General features: G+C 34.5%; 1 protein-coding gene across 3 annotated transcripts in view; it reads right to left on the bottom strand.

Annotated features, from left to right (window-relative positions):
• Window positions 1-1,083: 1,083 nt before the first annotated feature.
• The window catches only part of LOC150095676 (GTP-binding nuclear protein Ran-like), a 66,914-nt gene continuing 51,178 nt past the window's right edge, over window positions 1,084-16,819 (bottom strand). For all 3 annotated transcript variants that reach the window (XM_090409823.1, XM_090409821.1, XM_090409822.1), the window contains 4 exons: window positions 8,567-8,692; window positions 8,266-8,453; window positions 5,879-6,049; window positions 1,084-1,462 (listed from right to left, as the gene is read on the bottom strand). In XM_090409823.1, the coding sequence (XP_090265949.1) occupies window positions 1,415-1,462; window positions 5,879-6,049; window positions 8,266-8,453; window positions 8,567-8,692 (533 nt within the window). In that variant the 3' untranslated portion in view covers window positions 1,084-1,414. The remainder of the gene's footprint in view (window positions 1,463-5,878; window positions 6,050-8,265; window positions 8,454-8,566; window positions 8,693-16,819) is intronic.

Below are 16,819 nucleotides of genomic sequence, written 5' to 3' on the forward strand. Positions count from 1 at the left end.
AGTGATGGCCATCTATGATTAGTGAGTCATGGGCGAGCTATCCTTGATTGGCTACCAGTGGAGACCGAACTGCCCACTCAGTCTCCAAAAGCTAGATAGGGTTTAAAAGTCATCACCTACTCCCTTACAGTGGATTCCACACTGGAAATAAGATAATTTGGTCTAATTAAATGAAGTTAGGTCAAGAATTTTGAAGCTGTCAATGAATGCAAATGCTTCATAGTTTCTGATGCAGTTCAAATCCAATGGGATGTCATTTTTATTATTAGCTGTATCCATGATCCCACATTTTTGTTCAAATGGTACCAAACTAGTCACCTCTTCATTGTAATACCTTTAATGTATCAAGGGCTGGTCCTTTCCACAATAACTAGCTACTTTCACTTACTAGTTCCAAATATTTACATGGCATAACACTGTTTACACAATCCATTTATCCAACAGTGGTTTGGATAAATTTTAAAATAAAAGTTATGTTTATAACACAACCATTTGATGTGGCACAAAAAATAGCCTTCTTTTTTCAGCATTGTATACATCAGCACTAAATTTTTGATATAACGAGAATTTTTTTTTTTACCTCCATGCAACAGGTTACTCGCTAGCCTGATTAAACGAAACAAATTCATGTTTTATTCTCATTTTGTTTTTATTCTTCGAAACTTGTCCCAATAAAACAGCTGCCCTTATTAACTGGAATCTATTGTATTTAAAAACGAATTTCAATTTCAATATCAGTTTTTAATTTAAATCTCCAACGTTTATTTGAGATTGCTAGAATACATTTTGTTAGTTCATCAGAAATATCTAAAATAAAGAAGGTACTTTACATTTACTTTCATATTAGAGTGGACCATCATGCAACGGATTATTAAAGAGCAATGAATCAACATTTACGAATATGTTTCTTTCCCCAAGTACTTTTGCATGCAGATTTAAACTATTTAAGCAAAAGCATTTGTTAATTCTGCAGTCTAATTTTATTTTTGATGACCGTATATAAAAATGTACAAAAATGAAAAAATCAACTGCAGCAATCATATTGCTGTGATTTCCTTACAAATTCAGAAAGAAACATTTGCATAGTAAATACAGTTGTGAATTTATTGTACATACCAACTTCAAATACACATCTCATTCTATGTTGCATACTAACATACAGTGCAGGAAAGTAATTTATGACTCACATACATACGTACGTTCATTCTCAGTCCAGATATATTCTTCCATTCTGACAAGCATGCATGCACACATACAGTTGTTTTAAATTAAGTAGCTAAACAGTGTTGACAAAGCTCCCACAAAAGAAAAGTAGGAATTTAGAAAGGAAACATTTTATGTACATTTATGTTTTATGATAATGCAAAAGAAAAAAGTCTGCTGTACAAAATCAGTGAAGAGCAATTGGGCAACTTTAAAGATCATCATCATCTTCATCAGGAAGAGATATGTTCTGAGCTTCCTAGAAGGAAAAATAAAAAAATTTTTAGTAAATATTTCAAAATCTGAACTGACTTATGAAAATTAATATAAAAAGGCTACCAGATGTTGAATAACTTTATTTTTCAGAGAGAATCAAGAATAAGAATTTACAGCAGTGAGGTAAAATTTAAGTAACTGTTAAGAACCACGGGCTTCTAGTTTAATGTTGCTTGTGATACACACACACACACCTTCAAGGTGACATTCAGGATCAGGGCTTCAAAAATATACCTGTCTGCTCATCCATGACAAATGAAAATTCTGAGTTGACAAGTAAAAAAAACTTAGAAGAGGAGGGTCTCTTTAATCTTTTTATTTAGGTAATAATTATTCTGTTCTGGTTATTATAACAAACATGTCGTAGATAAGTTTTTTGTATTCATCACCAAATTCCTGCATGTACCCTCAAGGGATGTACAGGATAAGGTAGTGCCACATGAAAAATTTACATCATTACTGACTTCCTATCTACAATTTCCCTCCAAATCAGTCCGTTGCCTGTCAAGACTCCAACATTATCAGATCTTATATTTCTATCGTCTAAGGCACTTTGTACCGTATCAATCCACCTGATTGATACGGTATCTTGGTCTTTCTCTGGGTTGTTTTCCTGCCAACCTGGCACAGAACGCTTGTTTTGCTAATCTTTCCTCGACCATTCTGTTCAAGTGACCATACCACCTGAGATTAGCTCTGCTAACGCATTCCTGGATGCTGACAATGTCAAGTTCTTTCCTAATATCCTCGTTTTTAATATGATATTGCCATTGATGCCATTTGTTCATGCCTCTAATCTTTCTCAGGACTCTCATATCTGCGGTCTCTAGTCTTTGGTCAAGTGTTTTACTTCTGACCCAGCTCTCAGATCCATAAGTTAAAACTGGTTTGAACACTGTCTTGTATAAGCTAATTTAGTGTTCCGACTAATTTCTCTCTTATTCCATATGAATTTATTCAGTTCACTTCCTACCATACCAGCTTTGTTGACTCTGTTGTCTATTTCAATATTAAATTTACCATCTTCACTAAAAATCGTGCTTAAGTAGCTAATAATGTTTTACTTGTTCCACAAGTTCTCCGTTCACAATGCATTTTCAACGATTCAGCCTATTTTCATCGTCTTTGTCTTTTTAATGCTGACGTTCATACCATATCTATTACAACAGTTATTCAATTTAGTCAGTGAATTTTGCAGACTTGTAGCGGATTTATTTAGAAGTATAACATCGTCCACATAAAGCAAAGAGCAGACATAAAATGTGGGTCGTTTTCCTGCCAACCTGGCAGAGAACACTTGTTTCGCTAATCTTTCCTAGCTCATTCTGTTTAAGTGACCATTAGATTAGCCCAGCTAATGCATTCCTGGATGCTGACAATGTCAAGTTCTTTCCTAATATCCTTGTTTTTAATCTGATATTGCCATTGATGCATCTGTTCACACCACTAAACTTTCTCAGGACTCTCATATCTGCGGTCTCTAGTCTTTGGTCAAGTGTTTTACTTTTGACCAAGTTCTCAGATCCATAAGTTAAAACTGGTAAATTTTGTACTGGGAAACAGTACAAAATTTTGTAGAAAAGCACCACCTGGGTAAGGCTGTAGCAGTGCGAGTGATGAATCTGTTTAACGACAATGCAATGTCATATTTCCGTGAAATCCTCAAAAGGAGGCAAAAGCAAGTGTCATTGGATAGGTTCCTTGTTAAAGTCGCACAAAAGGAAAAAGAGTTAACAGATAGCAGTGATTCCGTTAGCGACAATGAAAGTCGTCCTACCCAATACAATTACTGTAACATGTAATTGTAATGTAATTAATAAATTCGATTACTTTATGTATATTACATTTAAATAATAAAAATAAGGTATATGAAGGTATATGCATTTTGTATTAATCGTTTTTATATGAATATTTTTGAGTTTTGGAATGAATCATCTGAGTTTCCATTATTTCTTATGGGGAAATTCGCTTTGATATAAGAATACTTTGGATTACAAGCACGTTTCCGGAACAAATTATGCTCACAAACCAAGGTATCATTGTGTGTGTATATACATATATAAACTATCGTGCATACCGGCCTGCACGAAACTCACATGCACGACAATCTATCCCACTAAATCCAAACACCTGCCCAGCTCAAATTAACATGAATTGCAGAAAGAAACCTCCAAAAACATATCACAAGCAAGAAAACAATCAAAAAATCATAAATCCACTTCAGTAAAAAAACAAAACAGAATTCAGTAGTTATGTTTTCAATGTTTGTTTATAATGACAGAAAACCAATGGCTCCCCCCCTCCCCCAAAAGTGATTCAAGACATGTTAGAAGTGAAAAATAGTATCATTAATAAAATAACTTGTATCTATCACCTTGTATGTATGTAACAAAGGCTTCTAAACTAACCAGATCCAGGATTAAACATGTGAAATCAATACCTGAGAGAGAGAGAGAGAGAGAGAGAGAGAAAAAAAAGTTCAAAAATTCCCCATCATTCTGGTTAATACTATCCACACCGATGGCAATAACTCCCCTCCCCCCAACGTGCTTTGATAGTGAAGTTGTACCACCTAAACAAATGTTGACGAAATCCACTATTGCATGTGCTGTGTGATGAATGATTAGCTGTTTTGAAGAAATGGGATCATTGAGAGTCACACCTGGCAGAGGTAGCAAACCAAGCAGTTCACATGTGAATGGAGTTGCTAATGCTGTTGTGGAGCAGGCCATGAATAACAGTGTTAGTTCTTGCAATGCACATGCTGTATCAAGACACATGAACATGTCTAACACAACTGTCTGGAAAATTCTGCATTTCTACCCAGTCAAGATAACCCTGACACAGGAGTTGTGCATGCAGGACTTTTGAAAGTCAACTGACGTTTGCTTTAACACTCGTTCGATGGTACGTGGCTGTGGATGATTTTGTGATTAGATGAGGCCACTCTTCACCTGAACGGAGCTGTGAATACCCACAACTGGTGGAGAGTTTATAGCTTTGCATATCATTGGACCATTCATCTTTGAGGATAGATTCAAAAATGCAGTATAAGGAAAAAGAAATGGCTCCTGCTCAGTTCTGATTGAGAAGTATTGTGATATAATAAATAAAAAGCAGGTGCTACTACAGCAGTGCCTGTGCAAGGATTCATTTTCATATAAGATGGGCCCCCTCCACACAATCAGTTGATCAATACGGTGGTTCTTGAAGAACCACCTATATGCATCAACTAATGTGTGGAGGGGGCCCCTGCATGGAAACCAGAGTGATCAGCTGTGCATTTCTCATTGCATGAACACCTTGTTCACTTGATCTGACTCCCTATGACCTCTGTTTGTAGGGATTTCTCAAAGACAGCATAACGCAGCGATCAATCCAGACCAGCTGCATTCTGCCACATGCTGTGCAAAGGATAGTTTGTGTCATACCAGGAAGGGCAGCACATTGAATGGCACAGCTCATGAATGTACAAAGTGGAAGTGAATAAAAATGTGTTATTTATGCTTGTGTCGCTTTTCTCCTTACACAGAGAAAAATTACACACCCATTTGGTATATATCATACAGTGTTCTCAGTGGCAAATTTTGTAACCCCCCCCCCCCAGATATCACTTCTGCATGAAGCACAGTGTATTCCTGCAAAGTTTCACAGCATATGACTCACCAGGTGGCACTCAACAAGTCCTTCAACAGGGTAGTTTAATTTTGATCACCATGTATTTAAAAATGGCATATGATTGCATAATGACTAGTCAACCAACAAGTGTCATTTTGAGAGCTTTTGCTTCTACTGTTGGATTAAATTGTACAAAAATTAGAGTGTTGCGGATCCTAAAATTAGAATATTAGGATCCACAACATCAAGTTGTTTTATAATGTGCTCTTAATAATTTTGTACTGGTCATCATCCTAAAATTAGAATTCTAGGATCAACAACATCAACAAGGTGATTTATAATAATCATAAAAAAGAGTTTATGCCTTTTAAGTTTATTTAATTTACTATCTTTCCATATAATGTTTTTGAAAATGTAAGAAATTATTGATAACTGAAAAAGTCAGTAAATTTGCAATCCTAGTTGTGACCAATCTAATGTGATATGTACAAAACTACATTTGCGTATTTAGGATGATAATGTAAATTTTTAAATAAACACTACAAGGTACATACATGTCTGCTACTTATTTTAACAATTCTATAACTTTAAACAAACCAATTAGCCACAACCATAAGGTATCAGCCCCATGTTCATATGAAATTTTTTACTCAAATTTTTCCAAGTTCCCAAGTTATGCACATTTTTTTGACTTAGCAAGCAATCCTTTTATTAGTTGAACATAAGATTTTTATTGAATAGTAATAATATTATGCACACAGAAGGAGTAAAAACAACATACCTTCATATCATTTTCCAGTTTTGCCTGCCATTCTGGATCCATTGTAACTTCAGGAGGTGCTAAAGCAGGCATTGCTACAAACTCTAAGTTAGGATCACCTATTAATTTTCTGGCCAGCCATAAGAAAGGCTTTTCAAAATTGTAGTTGCTCTTGGCACTAATATCATAGTACTGAAAATAAAAGGAAGCACAATCCGAGCTGATTAAAATTTTGTAAGATAGTAATGACTACTGGGTTACAATAAAACTTCAATGATACATGTATTTTAAGTTTAAGAAATATAGGGGATTCCTCAGCACCTTTTTTTTCTTTGTAAATGAGGTAGCTGTGTATACAACTTTTGGATAAGTTGTAAACATGTGGCTGGCAACAATCAGAATTAAAGCTGGCCATACATGTGACAGAGATTAAGGCAAGGCAGGAAGTAAAAAAGGGGGGAACGTTAATACAGCGCAAATTGCAGTCACCTGACCTGCATGTTGTCTTGGAGTGTGATGGTTTATTCAATACATTTATAGTTTTGATGTCATAACTGTTTTTTTTTTCCTCTTCAAAGAATGACTTTAACGTAAGTTATTTTCTCGTTTCTTTTGTTATCACCACTTGATAATAATGGATCTATTTTAATGTTTTGATAATACTCCATATTTGAGCTGGATGGTGGTAAGAACTAGCTAGTTAACTAAAGAACTAACATGTATTCAACTTTTTTTCTGTATACTTCAAATGATAAGAACATTCAAGAAGGAAATAGATCTATCTTTTTCTACCTCTGATATAAACTGGATTTTTTGATGTAAATCATTAAGGAAGCAAGCGAAGTTATGAAGAGATTATGCTGAGTCTAATCAAGTGATAAAAATATCATCAAAATCTCACCGGCACTCTTGGTTTATTATGGTAGTCATCAATAGCAGACTGTTCAAAAGAAACAAGGGAAAACTTATGTTAAATACATCCTTTAAAAAAAATGGTTACATCAAAACCAATAACAACATAATGAATAAATAATTGCTGGCCAGGGCAACAAAGCAGATACCTACAAAGGTACTTTCTTTACCTTATATCAGGAATGTTAGACAAAATAATCCTGCAAAAATACAACTTAAAAGGTGCCTTCTGACTTCTACGAAAAATCTCCATGATGTCAAGATCACCAAAACAACTACATCAACCTATGAAGAAACCAAGAATTTGCAATCGAAATGCTAGTTACTTTGGAGACAAGAAGTTCTGGAGAAATCTATCAAAGATGTAGAGAAAAAACGAGCGCATAAATCTGGAATGGCCTTTCACACAACGAAAATCAAGTCAATTGTCAAATCACAAAAATACCATACATAGAATTATGTACACAAAGTTAAAGATGCTAGTGCAATGATATAATGTCCAACCTAGCGTGATAAAAACCAAAGTCTGATACTAAATGATCTCTGGGCAGCATGCATGAGAGATCTATATACGTGTGGATGAATTAGGCTATAAGACAAAATGTTATATCCTGTACAATGATCTACACTCAAGATATTTTGTTATTGCATCAATACGCCTCTCACGTGTTGAATGAATTAAAAAAAAAAATGATTTTGTTGCAAAACAAGTGTTCTCTGCCAAGTGGACAGGAAAAAAGATCCAGAGGAAGACCAAGATATAGGTGGATTGATACAGTCAAAAGTGCCTTAGAAGACAGAAATATAAGATCTGATAATGTTGGAGTCTTGACAGGTAACAGACTGATTTGGAGGAAAATTGTAGATAGGAAGTTAGTAAGGATGCAAGTTGTTCATGTAGTACTATCATAATATCCTGTACACCCTTTGAGGATACACATCAGGAATTTGATGATGATGAATACTACAAGCCATGGGAATATAAATCCCATAAGGAATTAAAAGTGTTCATGAAGATAAGATAACAAATGAAAGAAAGAAGGATATAACATGAGAAAATCAATACCTGATTTTGAAGACCTGCAGACTCTAAAGGAGCTCTCTCTCACAGGGATATCGTCTCCTTAAGAGGTGTTTTTAAGTAAACAGCTAATAACAGTTCAAGTAACATCTTAAAGCAAAGAGGAACTTAATTTCTTGGATACCGAGAAGGCAATATTCACAATGCTCACGAGAAAAATATTCCATAGGATATTAAAATGTTAATAAAAAAAATACGGGTGATCCTTATAATCACAAAGTTGGGAAACATAGCATTTAAATACACTAAAATACTCTTATTTCAGTGTTTAATTTCATTAAACAATGGCAAGGTTTGTTGGTGGGTATATATTCAATCTGATGAAAACACTGCATAACCATTCAATTTACACAATTTCACAGAATTCTTCAATGTCATTTAAAACAATCAATATTAGTTAAAATATAACACTAACCTGCAAATTTTTTTTCCTGTGAAAAACAATAGACTTTGCTTTGACTTTTCTGTCTTTGATATCAACCTTATTTCCACATAACACAATGGGTATATTTTCACATACTCTAACTAAATCTCTATGCCAGTTTGGAACGTTTTTGTATGTTACTCGTGATGTCACATCAAACATGATAATAGCACACTGGCCTGCCAAACAAATATAGTACAGTATTAAGATATATTAAATTCAAAATATACAATATCATTTTTAAGGTTACTTTTCAAAATGAAACAGTAAATCGAGGATAAAAAAAACTTACCCTGAATATAATAACCATCTCTAAGACCTCCAAATTTTTCTTGACCTGCTGTATCCCAGACATTAAACCTAATTGGTCCACGATTTGTGTGAAACACTAGAGGATGCACCTCAACACCCAAGGTTGCTATTAAAAAAACATTTAAATAATTTAATGATATTTAACCCATAAAAATGCAAAAACAAAATAAATTATATTTGTAAGTAAGATGTAAATTTACTGGACTTCAAACCAGCATCCTAAAGCACAAAAACAGAATACAAGAATCCAGTAACAGAAAGTTTAAAACTGTAACACAGGACTAACATTTTATCAAAGTGTCATCTTAAAATGAGTCTTCCATTTTTTGGTGAATTAATACAATAATATTCACTGACATTTGAAGCATTAATCCCAAAAAAATGGAGTTCGTTATACTATATTTTTCTTTCATTTAAATCTGTGTGAAAGGGTATCCATCACACATGCCAAGACTACATGATCATACGACACCAATGTACTATATATATTTAGCTATTCTTATATTTCTAGGGTAGATATTAGCAGACAAGGTGATTTTGCTCCTGGATGTGTAAATTGATGGATTTTAGCCTTAGATAATGGGTAAGGGTGGCTCATTTTATCATCTAAAAGTGGCATCAAGATTACATTTAGTTTGCACTTTGGCTAACTTCTTTAAGAAAGGAAATAACCCTACTGTGATTTTTTGTCATGGGCAGAGTATATAGTATTCTATCCTGAAAGGGTTTATATACTGCTCAAAACAATTTGGGGATATTTTGGTTTCCTATAAATTATAAAAATAATTTACAAACATAACACATTTATTTAAAAATATTCTTAATATATAACAGTGTAGAACGCACAACCCCGTATAAAATCATGTTGCCACTTTTAGATGATAAAATGAGCCACCCTTACCCATTATCTAAGGCTAAAATCCATCAATTTACACATCCAGGAGCAAAATCACCTTGTCTGCTAATATCTACCCTAGAAATATAAGAATAGCTAAATATATATAGTACATTGGTGTCGTATGATCATGTAGTCTTGGCATGTGTGATGGATACCCTTTCACACAGATTTAAATGAAAGAAAAATATAGTATAACGAACTCCATTTTTTTGGGTTTCGACATGTTAAGATTTGTCGTGTCTTAGCCATATTAGCATGTGGGGGGGGGGGGGGGGTATAAAAGTGTGGCTTGTTGCACTCACTTCCACAGTGCATAATTATCACTTCAATTACTCGTGTCACCTACCACCACTCATTATTTTGCTAAAAATGGCAGAGAAACATGATATCCTGGGATCCATCTGTCGATTAGAAACTGGACAAATAGCAAGTTGTCGCATATCTCAAAGCATAATCTTTCTGGAGACAGGAAATATTTGCCAAAGACAAGGCCAAGGCCATCCATCACCAACAGACGATCAGTATTTGTTGTTACTTGCCAGAAGAAATCGAACATTTAACACAACACAACTTTGAAGAGAACTTGCCACAGCAACAGGGAGGCTGTTATCGACACAGTACGAAATCGTCTTCATGCCATAGATTTATATGTTTGAAGACCAATGGTTTGCATTCCACCTACTGCAAATCACAAAATATCCCGAAGAATTTGGGCAAAGGAACACTGCAGTTGGACAAATGAGGATTGGGCTTGCATATTTTTTAGTGACGAGTCCAGGTTCAGTCTGCAACCAGATAACCCCTTTTCTACCATAACCAAATTTTCTAGTGATGCCTCATTCTTTTTCTTCCACTTTTGCATTCCAATCACCTAGAATCAAGAAAAAATCTGTTATCAACTGTATACTACTTTTTTGCAATGTACTGCAAAATTCACTGGATAATCTGATTAGGATTACTCTGTATTCTAAGCATGAATGCTACTCCACTTCCTTGAAGGTTTCATGTCCAGAGTAATACATCATGAAATCATTAGTATCAAAGTGACCCAGTCTGGTCTATCTCAGTTCAGTTCCACTTCTGAGATTAACTCTATCAGAAGTTTAACTTCCAGAAGGCTTTGACCAAGCTTCCCATTCATATTAATTTTGTTGGAAGTTCCTCTTTGCTCTTCCCTAGTAGCTATTTCAATGTCTTTCGATCTTTCAACCTGGGTTCCTCATCTTCCAGCACTATATCACAATAACTTAAGCCTGTACATAAGATTTTCTTGGCAAAACATATGCAGAAGTGATTTGCCATTGTCTTCTGTGCGTGTTTTTAGCCTATTAGGCAAGCAAATAATTGGGAGAGAAGGCAGACCCCCCACTGCAAGAGATGAAGAAAAGTAAAATAGGAAATATTCACCCCCTAGCCCTCAAAGACATTACTATACCAATTTGCATAGTGTTTAGTCTTACTCTGGTTCTAACCATACCACCAAATTTTTCTTGAGTTTCAGTATATTCAATATATAACTAATTCTGAGAAGTCTCATATCTGTTTGTATTCTTCAGGAGATTCTGCTAAAAATAAGTCTTTTTAGCAGATATATAAGTAAAAATATTAGATGAAAAAGTGACATTTACTGTATACAGGCATATTATAAAGAAATCAGCAGTGTTCACTATTATTGTGAATACAACAAGTGAACACACGATGGTATATGTACTTAGCAGGAATTATTACATTAAAAAAAAAAAAGTGCATTGTGTCAAAGGTCTGTGCATGACATTTTTGATGAACAGTGACCACACTATGTAAGATGATGCCCAGGATAGATGTAAAGCATCTGTGAATTTTGGGACCAAACAGTTATGAAGAAAAGCTAAAACACCTGTTTTATTAACCAATTTTAATCCCATTCTGAGTGACTATTCTACCTAATATTAGACCTTCTCAGACCTTAGTGAATGGTAAAATGTCAAGCTCATTTCCAAGTTCTAAATTTTTAATATGAATCTGCTATTAATGTCTCTTCACTCCCAGTTTTTCTTTATGATCTAACTAGCCTTTGATCAGTTAATTTCTAACCCAATATTCAGATCCAACAGCTAGAATTGGAGTTTTGGTTAATTCTACTGTTATTCTATATAAATTATTCAACTGGTTTTCTTTCTTTCTGTACTAGCTTGGATCACACATTTATTTCTGTAAATGATTACCTATTATTCACTAAACATTATGCTTAAATAGTTTAAAATAATTCTGCACATCTACTACTGATAGGATCCTGATGGACTCATTTAAGAGTATAACATGATCCATATAAAGAAGCAAGTTCAACCTATCATACCAACAGATTTAATTCAATTTTTCTTTGAACGTAATCTATACAATTGGAGATAATACATACTCAATATCTGTTATCACCTCATACCATCTTATAGTATCATTATTCATAAGTTAAGTAGAAAAAACTGTAGCTGAAGTCAATAAAACAAAGAAAATGGGAAAGAGAACAGAGGAAATAGTAGGAACAATACATAAAACCTACAAAAACACAATGAGGAAAGTACAAATGCTAACAATAATGAGAGATATAAGAGGAAAAGAACTTTTATAAAGTTCAATTAAGCCTATAATAACATTTCACAATCTAAATGTTTCATTTTTATAATCCAGGCTCCAGAAATACAACTTAAATCAGAAACCCAAACTATCAGTCTACTTTATATGTTGTTATAAGTGATGTTTTAAAAAGCAATATCATGATGACAAAATAAACACATTATTATTAGCAATGTATGAGAAGGATATCTATAGACAGTGAGTGGGAAGTATTAAAAAAAATAAAACCTTCAATGCTGCAATATCAGAATGTGTTCCTAAAGTTTTGAAGAATAAATATAGTCGGGGTGAAATGGATGTGTGTAATCTAATTAAACAAGAGATTCATTAGATAAAGTTGATGTGGAAGGAATATCGAGTGCATGCTCACCACCACCTCTTCACCTCATTGATGAAGAGGTACTAGTGCTGTTGCACAAAGTGAATAAGAATTCTGCAATAGGAACTGATGGGATATCAACATGGATGCTAAAAGAGTGTTCAGCTGAACTGGCTATTCCCTTGAGTCTCAGAACAGGGAAAATTCCACAGGAGTGGCAACTGCACAAGGGTAGTGCAAAATCTAATGTATCCAACGATTAGGAAAACTTGCAGCTTCATCCTCTCCAATCTGTAGAGAGGGTTTTCATAGCCCTAGTATCCAAGAGGAATTTTGATGAGTGAAGGGGTAGACCCAGATTGAGACAGCAAGAGAATGAGTATAGGAGATGGGCATCTTTGCCTATAATTCTGTAAGCGGCATCTCCTTAGTAGAGTCACACTTGGTATCCCCACAACATTAGTGGGTATATGATGGGACTAGATTACTTCCAGGTTTTGAGTTTATTGATTTAATAAGGACTAGAATAAATGCCCTGTCCAGTAGGGCCCACAGAGTCCAACAGCGCAGTGAAGACATTAGCTGTAGGGCTGGCTGCCATTACAGCAAGACTTTGTCTCATATTTCCAAACGCTGTTTCTGGACACATGGTGTCCGTGTACAGACACATGATGCTGTGGTCTCCATATTAGCTAACCATTTTAATAACAAAGGTTGGGAGACCACAGTTGAACCACACTATAGAACAACTTCTGGCATTAGAAAACCAGATATAGTAATGAGGAAAGATGGTGATGTTTGGGTGACTGATGGTACTGGGTACTGGGCACTCACTCACCTATTGCCATAAGAGCAAGGTTCAGTACTATGAGCAAAATGCTGACCTTGCCAGGCAAATAGAAGAGAGGAGTTTGGGGGCGGCTCCTCGTTTTACCAGCATCACCATCTCCATGAACAGCGTGTGGAGTGCCACTAACTATAGAGACTTGTCTTTATTTGGTTTATTCAAGAGTGATTTTATCAACTTACATTCCATAACAATTTTACCATTGAACTAGACAAGGGGAATGGATACACCATGGAAAACTGTTGCATAAATTGGAGAATATGGGTTTGGGTTATACAATATTAGTGTGGAAAAAGATGGCTGACTGATATCAAAAAGTGTTCTACAGGAGATGTGAGTCTGCAAGATTTAAGATAATCAGTGGTACACCACAAGGATCAATGCTTGGTCCACTGTTATTCAATCTGTACATTAATGATATTGGGAAGGATTTGACATGCAACATACAGCCATTTGTTGATGATGATGCTGATATGCAAATTCAAATCATTCTTGAATAGGTTGGAATTGTGGGCATGGGAAAATGGATATCAGTTCAATGCCAGTAAATGCAAAGTCATGCAGTTTGGCATGATTAGATATCCAATGTCGTATTCTGTTGGTTTCCATGGTGATTGTGATATAGTGAGAGAGAGAAAGAGACTGCAAAGGAGAGTGTCAAAAATTATATCAGGATAGTAGAATACTGATTATGAAAACAGATTGAGAATATGTAGGCTGCAGACACCAGCAAACAGGAGAAAGAAGGGATTGATTGATATGAATGAGACTTACAAACTTCTTACAAATATACAGAATTTCAGTAGATGGATTTTTTCATTTTATGGAGGGCAGAGAAAGACTGCAAGGGCATCCATGGAAGTTGAGAATGAATGTTGCGAAGGAAGGGGTTAGGGCACTAGATTTTTCTCTCAAAGCAGTGCATGACTGGAATGGATTGCCATTGGATTTTGTGGGTGCAAGTAACATGAATGAATTTAAGAATAGATATATCAGCTGGTGTGAATAGTATGGCCTTGTCTGATGAGTTCCTGACTCCCTAGAGGTCTTAATAATAATAATTACTCAATTCCAGAAATTTGATGCTAACTTCAAGCTATTTGTCAGTGAGGGCTTGTTCAACTGAATTATGCTCCAGCTGACATGACATGATTATGTTGTACCATCATACTGTATTGACTGAAACTATATGTTTGATGTGGTTTAAGCCAATAGGGCCAAGCTTAGTTTCACAACTGTTAACTAGATGGATATACCTACTAATAGGGTGAGCAACAAGAAGTATTGAAGACTCAGTCAGAAATTTCAGTTTCTTTGCAGTGTTTTACAGATCATGTGGAGATCTCTTTCTAGTTATCTTTGATCTTTAATAGGTCCTAAAAACAACATGACCAAACTTGTGTCACTCATGAACCAGGTAATGTGTTCCAATGCTCACCTTTTTCTGAATTTTACTTGCTCAAAACATCAGATATAATGTATATGGATGGGCATGCCATGTACTTTTTCCCTTGAATTCAAAACAACATACGGGGGGGGGGGGGGGGATTTATTGGTTTCAGGATAATACTTAAGAGGATTTTCAATGCTGGATGGTATATTAAATTAGCAAAGGATGATATGCATTACAAAGCAATAAGCTAGAAGAGAATCACATATGCATGAGTTTAAGATATAAAAGTTAAAAGATTGATACAGGAACTACCCAATAACTACCTATATGTACCATCCACATACAGGATCTCACTATGTGGATGGTACAGTTGTGGGATGGAGCTATTTACATATAAGCCTAAAATTTATTATGATAAAGGAACAGAAAACTTATGAAAATAAAACCCATGTAACTATAACAAGTCTGGCGATTGTTCGTGACATGTGATGTACTCATTATGCATGCACTCCAAAGCACACGACAGCAAACATTTAGTTTGGGATTTTATTCCAGGAAAATCTTTACTAATCATTTTGAAATAGCTCACGTAGCAGACACTATTTCATTTCAAAAATAAAAGGTACTATTAGAATTCTGAATTTGTGTTTTACAGTATTTGATGGCAATAGTGAAAGGTAATGACTGAAGCTGTACCATTCAAGTTTAAGACATTCATAAGTCTAGAAAAAAATTGGTAACCAGTAATAAATTTAATAACTTCAATGACCAACAACAGGCATTGGTCCAACTATGCCTGCAGAATGGATGTTTGTGAATATCTTTAGGCTATATTCTGAATCTGTGACTCTTTGAAACGAGCAATTTAATAGGAAACAGAAATACAGGATCCCAATGAAATTCCAATTCATTTGAATTTTCTTCACCTAGTGTGTTGGGATCAATGAATTAACAATCCAATTAATACCATCAGCCAAAGTGTGTATATCTGCAAACTGCATATTTTCTGTTTTGCAGAATGAAAAATCCTAATAAAAATTCTCCATTCTAGATGGGAATCAAGTTTTTTCAAACCAAAAGGAATAAGCTATAGAGCATTGAATCAATGTAAATTTTACTTCAATTCATTTTATTCTTCCCCTATCATGTTTATGTATTTGCTAAACTGGTGCCTATCTTTAATAAATTCAGATATCTCTACAGAATAATGATGAGTCATATTCACTATATATATATATATCCACATTTAAAGACTGAAAATTTTTTAGTTACTAGTACTAATTGACCCTAAAGAAAAGCTGAGCTATCAATTATGTACAAAGTGATGCACAATTTCGTTTCCATTATTTTTCTTTTTCTCACAGAAATGCTGCACTTTCTTTCTCCCACTTTATATATAATTTTCTTACTAAAATACGATAATTACTCTTACCTAAATATCTAATTCAAAATGCCAATCACCAACCAACGAAATCCTTCCTTTATATTATTTCAGACAGTATATCTGAAGTCATAAAAAAAAAAAGAAGGAAATTATTGTTCATGGGTGCATTCCCATTTTTCTCATGTTCACACTAACTTCTTTAAGTAAAAAAAAAAATATTTTGTATTATATAATTGTATTATTTCAAATTTTAACAAGCACAACATTTCAAAACTATATTTTAGGAGAACAAGTTTTCATTTTTGTCTTTATCCACACAGTACATCTTATTGTGCTCGCTTCAACTATCAACATATATGTAATTTTTTTTTGAAGTATACCAAAACATGTCCTTCATACACAACAATCCTCCATCTCCTCCTTACACTTAAAATGTGCATTTTCACCTTTATTACTAGCTTTATTTATTATATAAATCCCAACTTACAAAAGATAGAACATATGATGCATATTACTAGTCAGTGGGCTACAGGTTAGCTATGATTCTCACAATATCAAAAGAAGCAACTTCACATTATTACACTACCACGGAAAAACTTCATCACAGAGTTACACTCGGTAAAAAAAGCATTCTCCATAACCAATTTTCAATAACTTTATGCATGTCACTGGGGACCAGGGATACTTTCAAATGCTAATTATGATTTATTTTGAAACAGACTCATTACTCAGAAAACAAGACTAGAATGATTTCCAACCAAGTGATCTAGCCTTACAGGTCA

This window comes from Typopeltis vanoorti, chromosome 20 (genome assembly GCF_054136105.1).
Source record: "Typopeltis vanoorti isolate ZY-2024b chromosome 20, IOZ_Tvanoo_1.0, whole genome shotgun sequence".
NCBI lineage: Eukaryota > Metazoa > Arthropoda > Arachnida > Uropygi > Thelyphonidae > Typopeltis > Typopeltis vanoorti.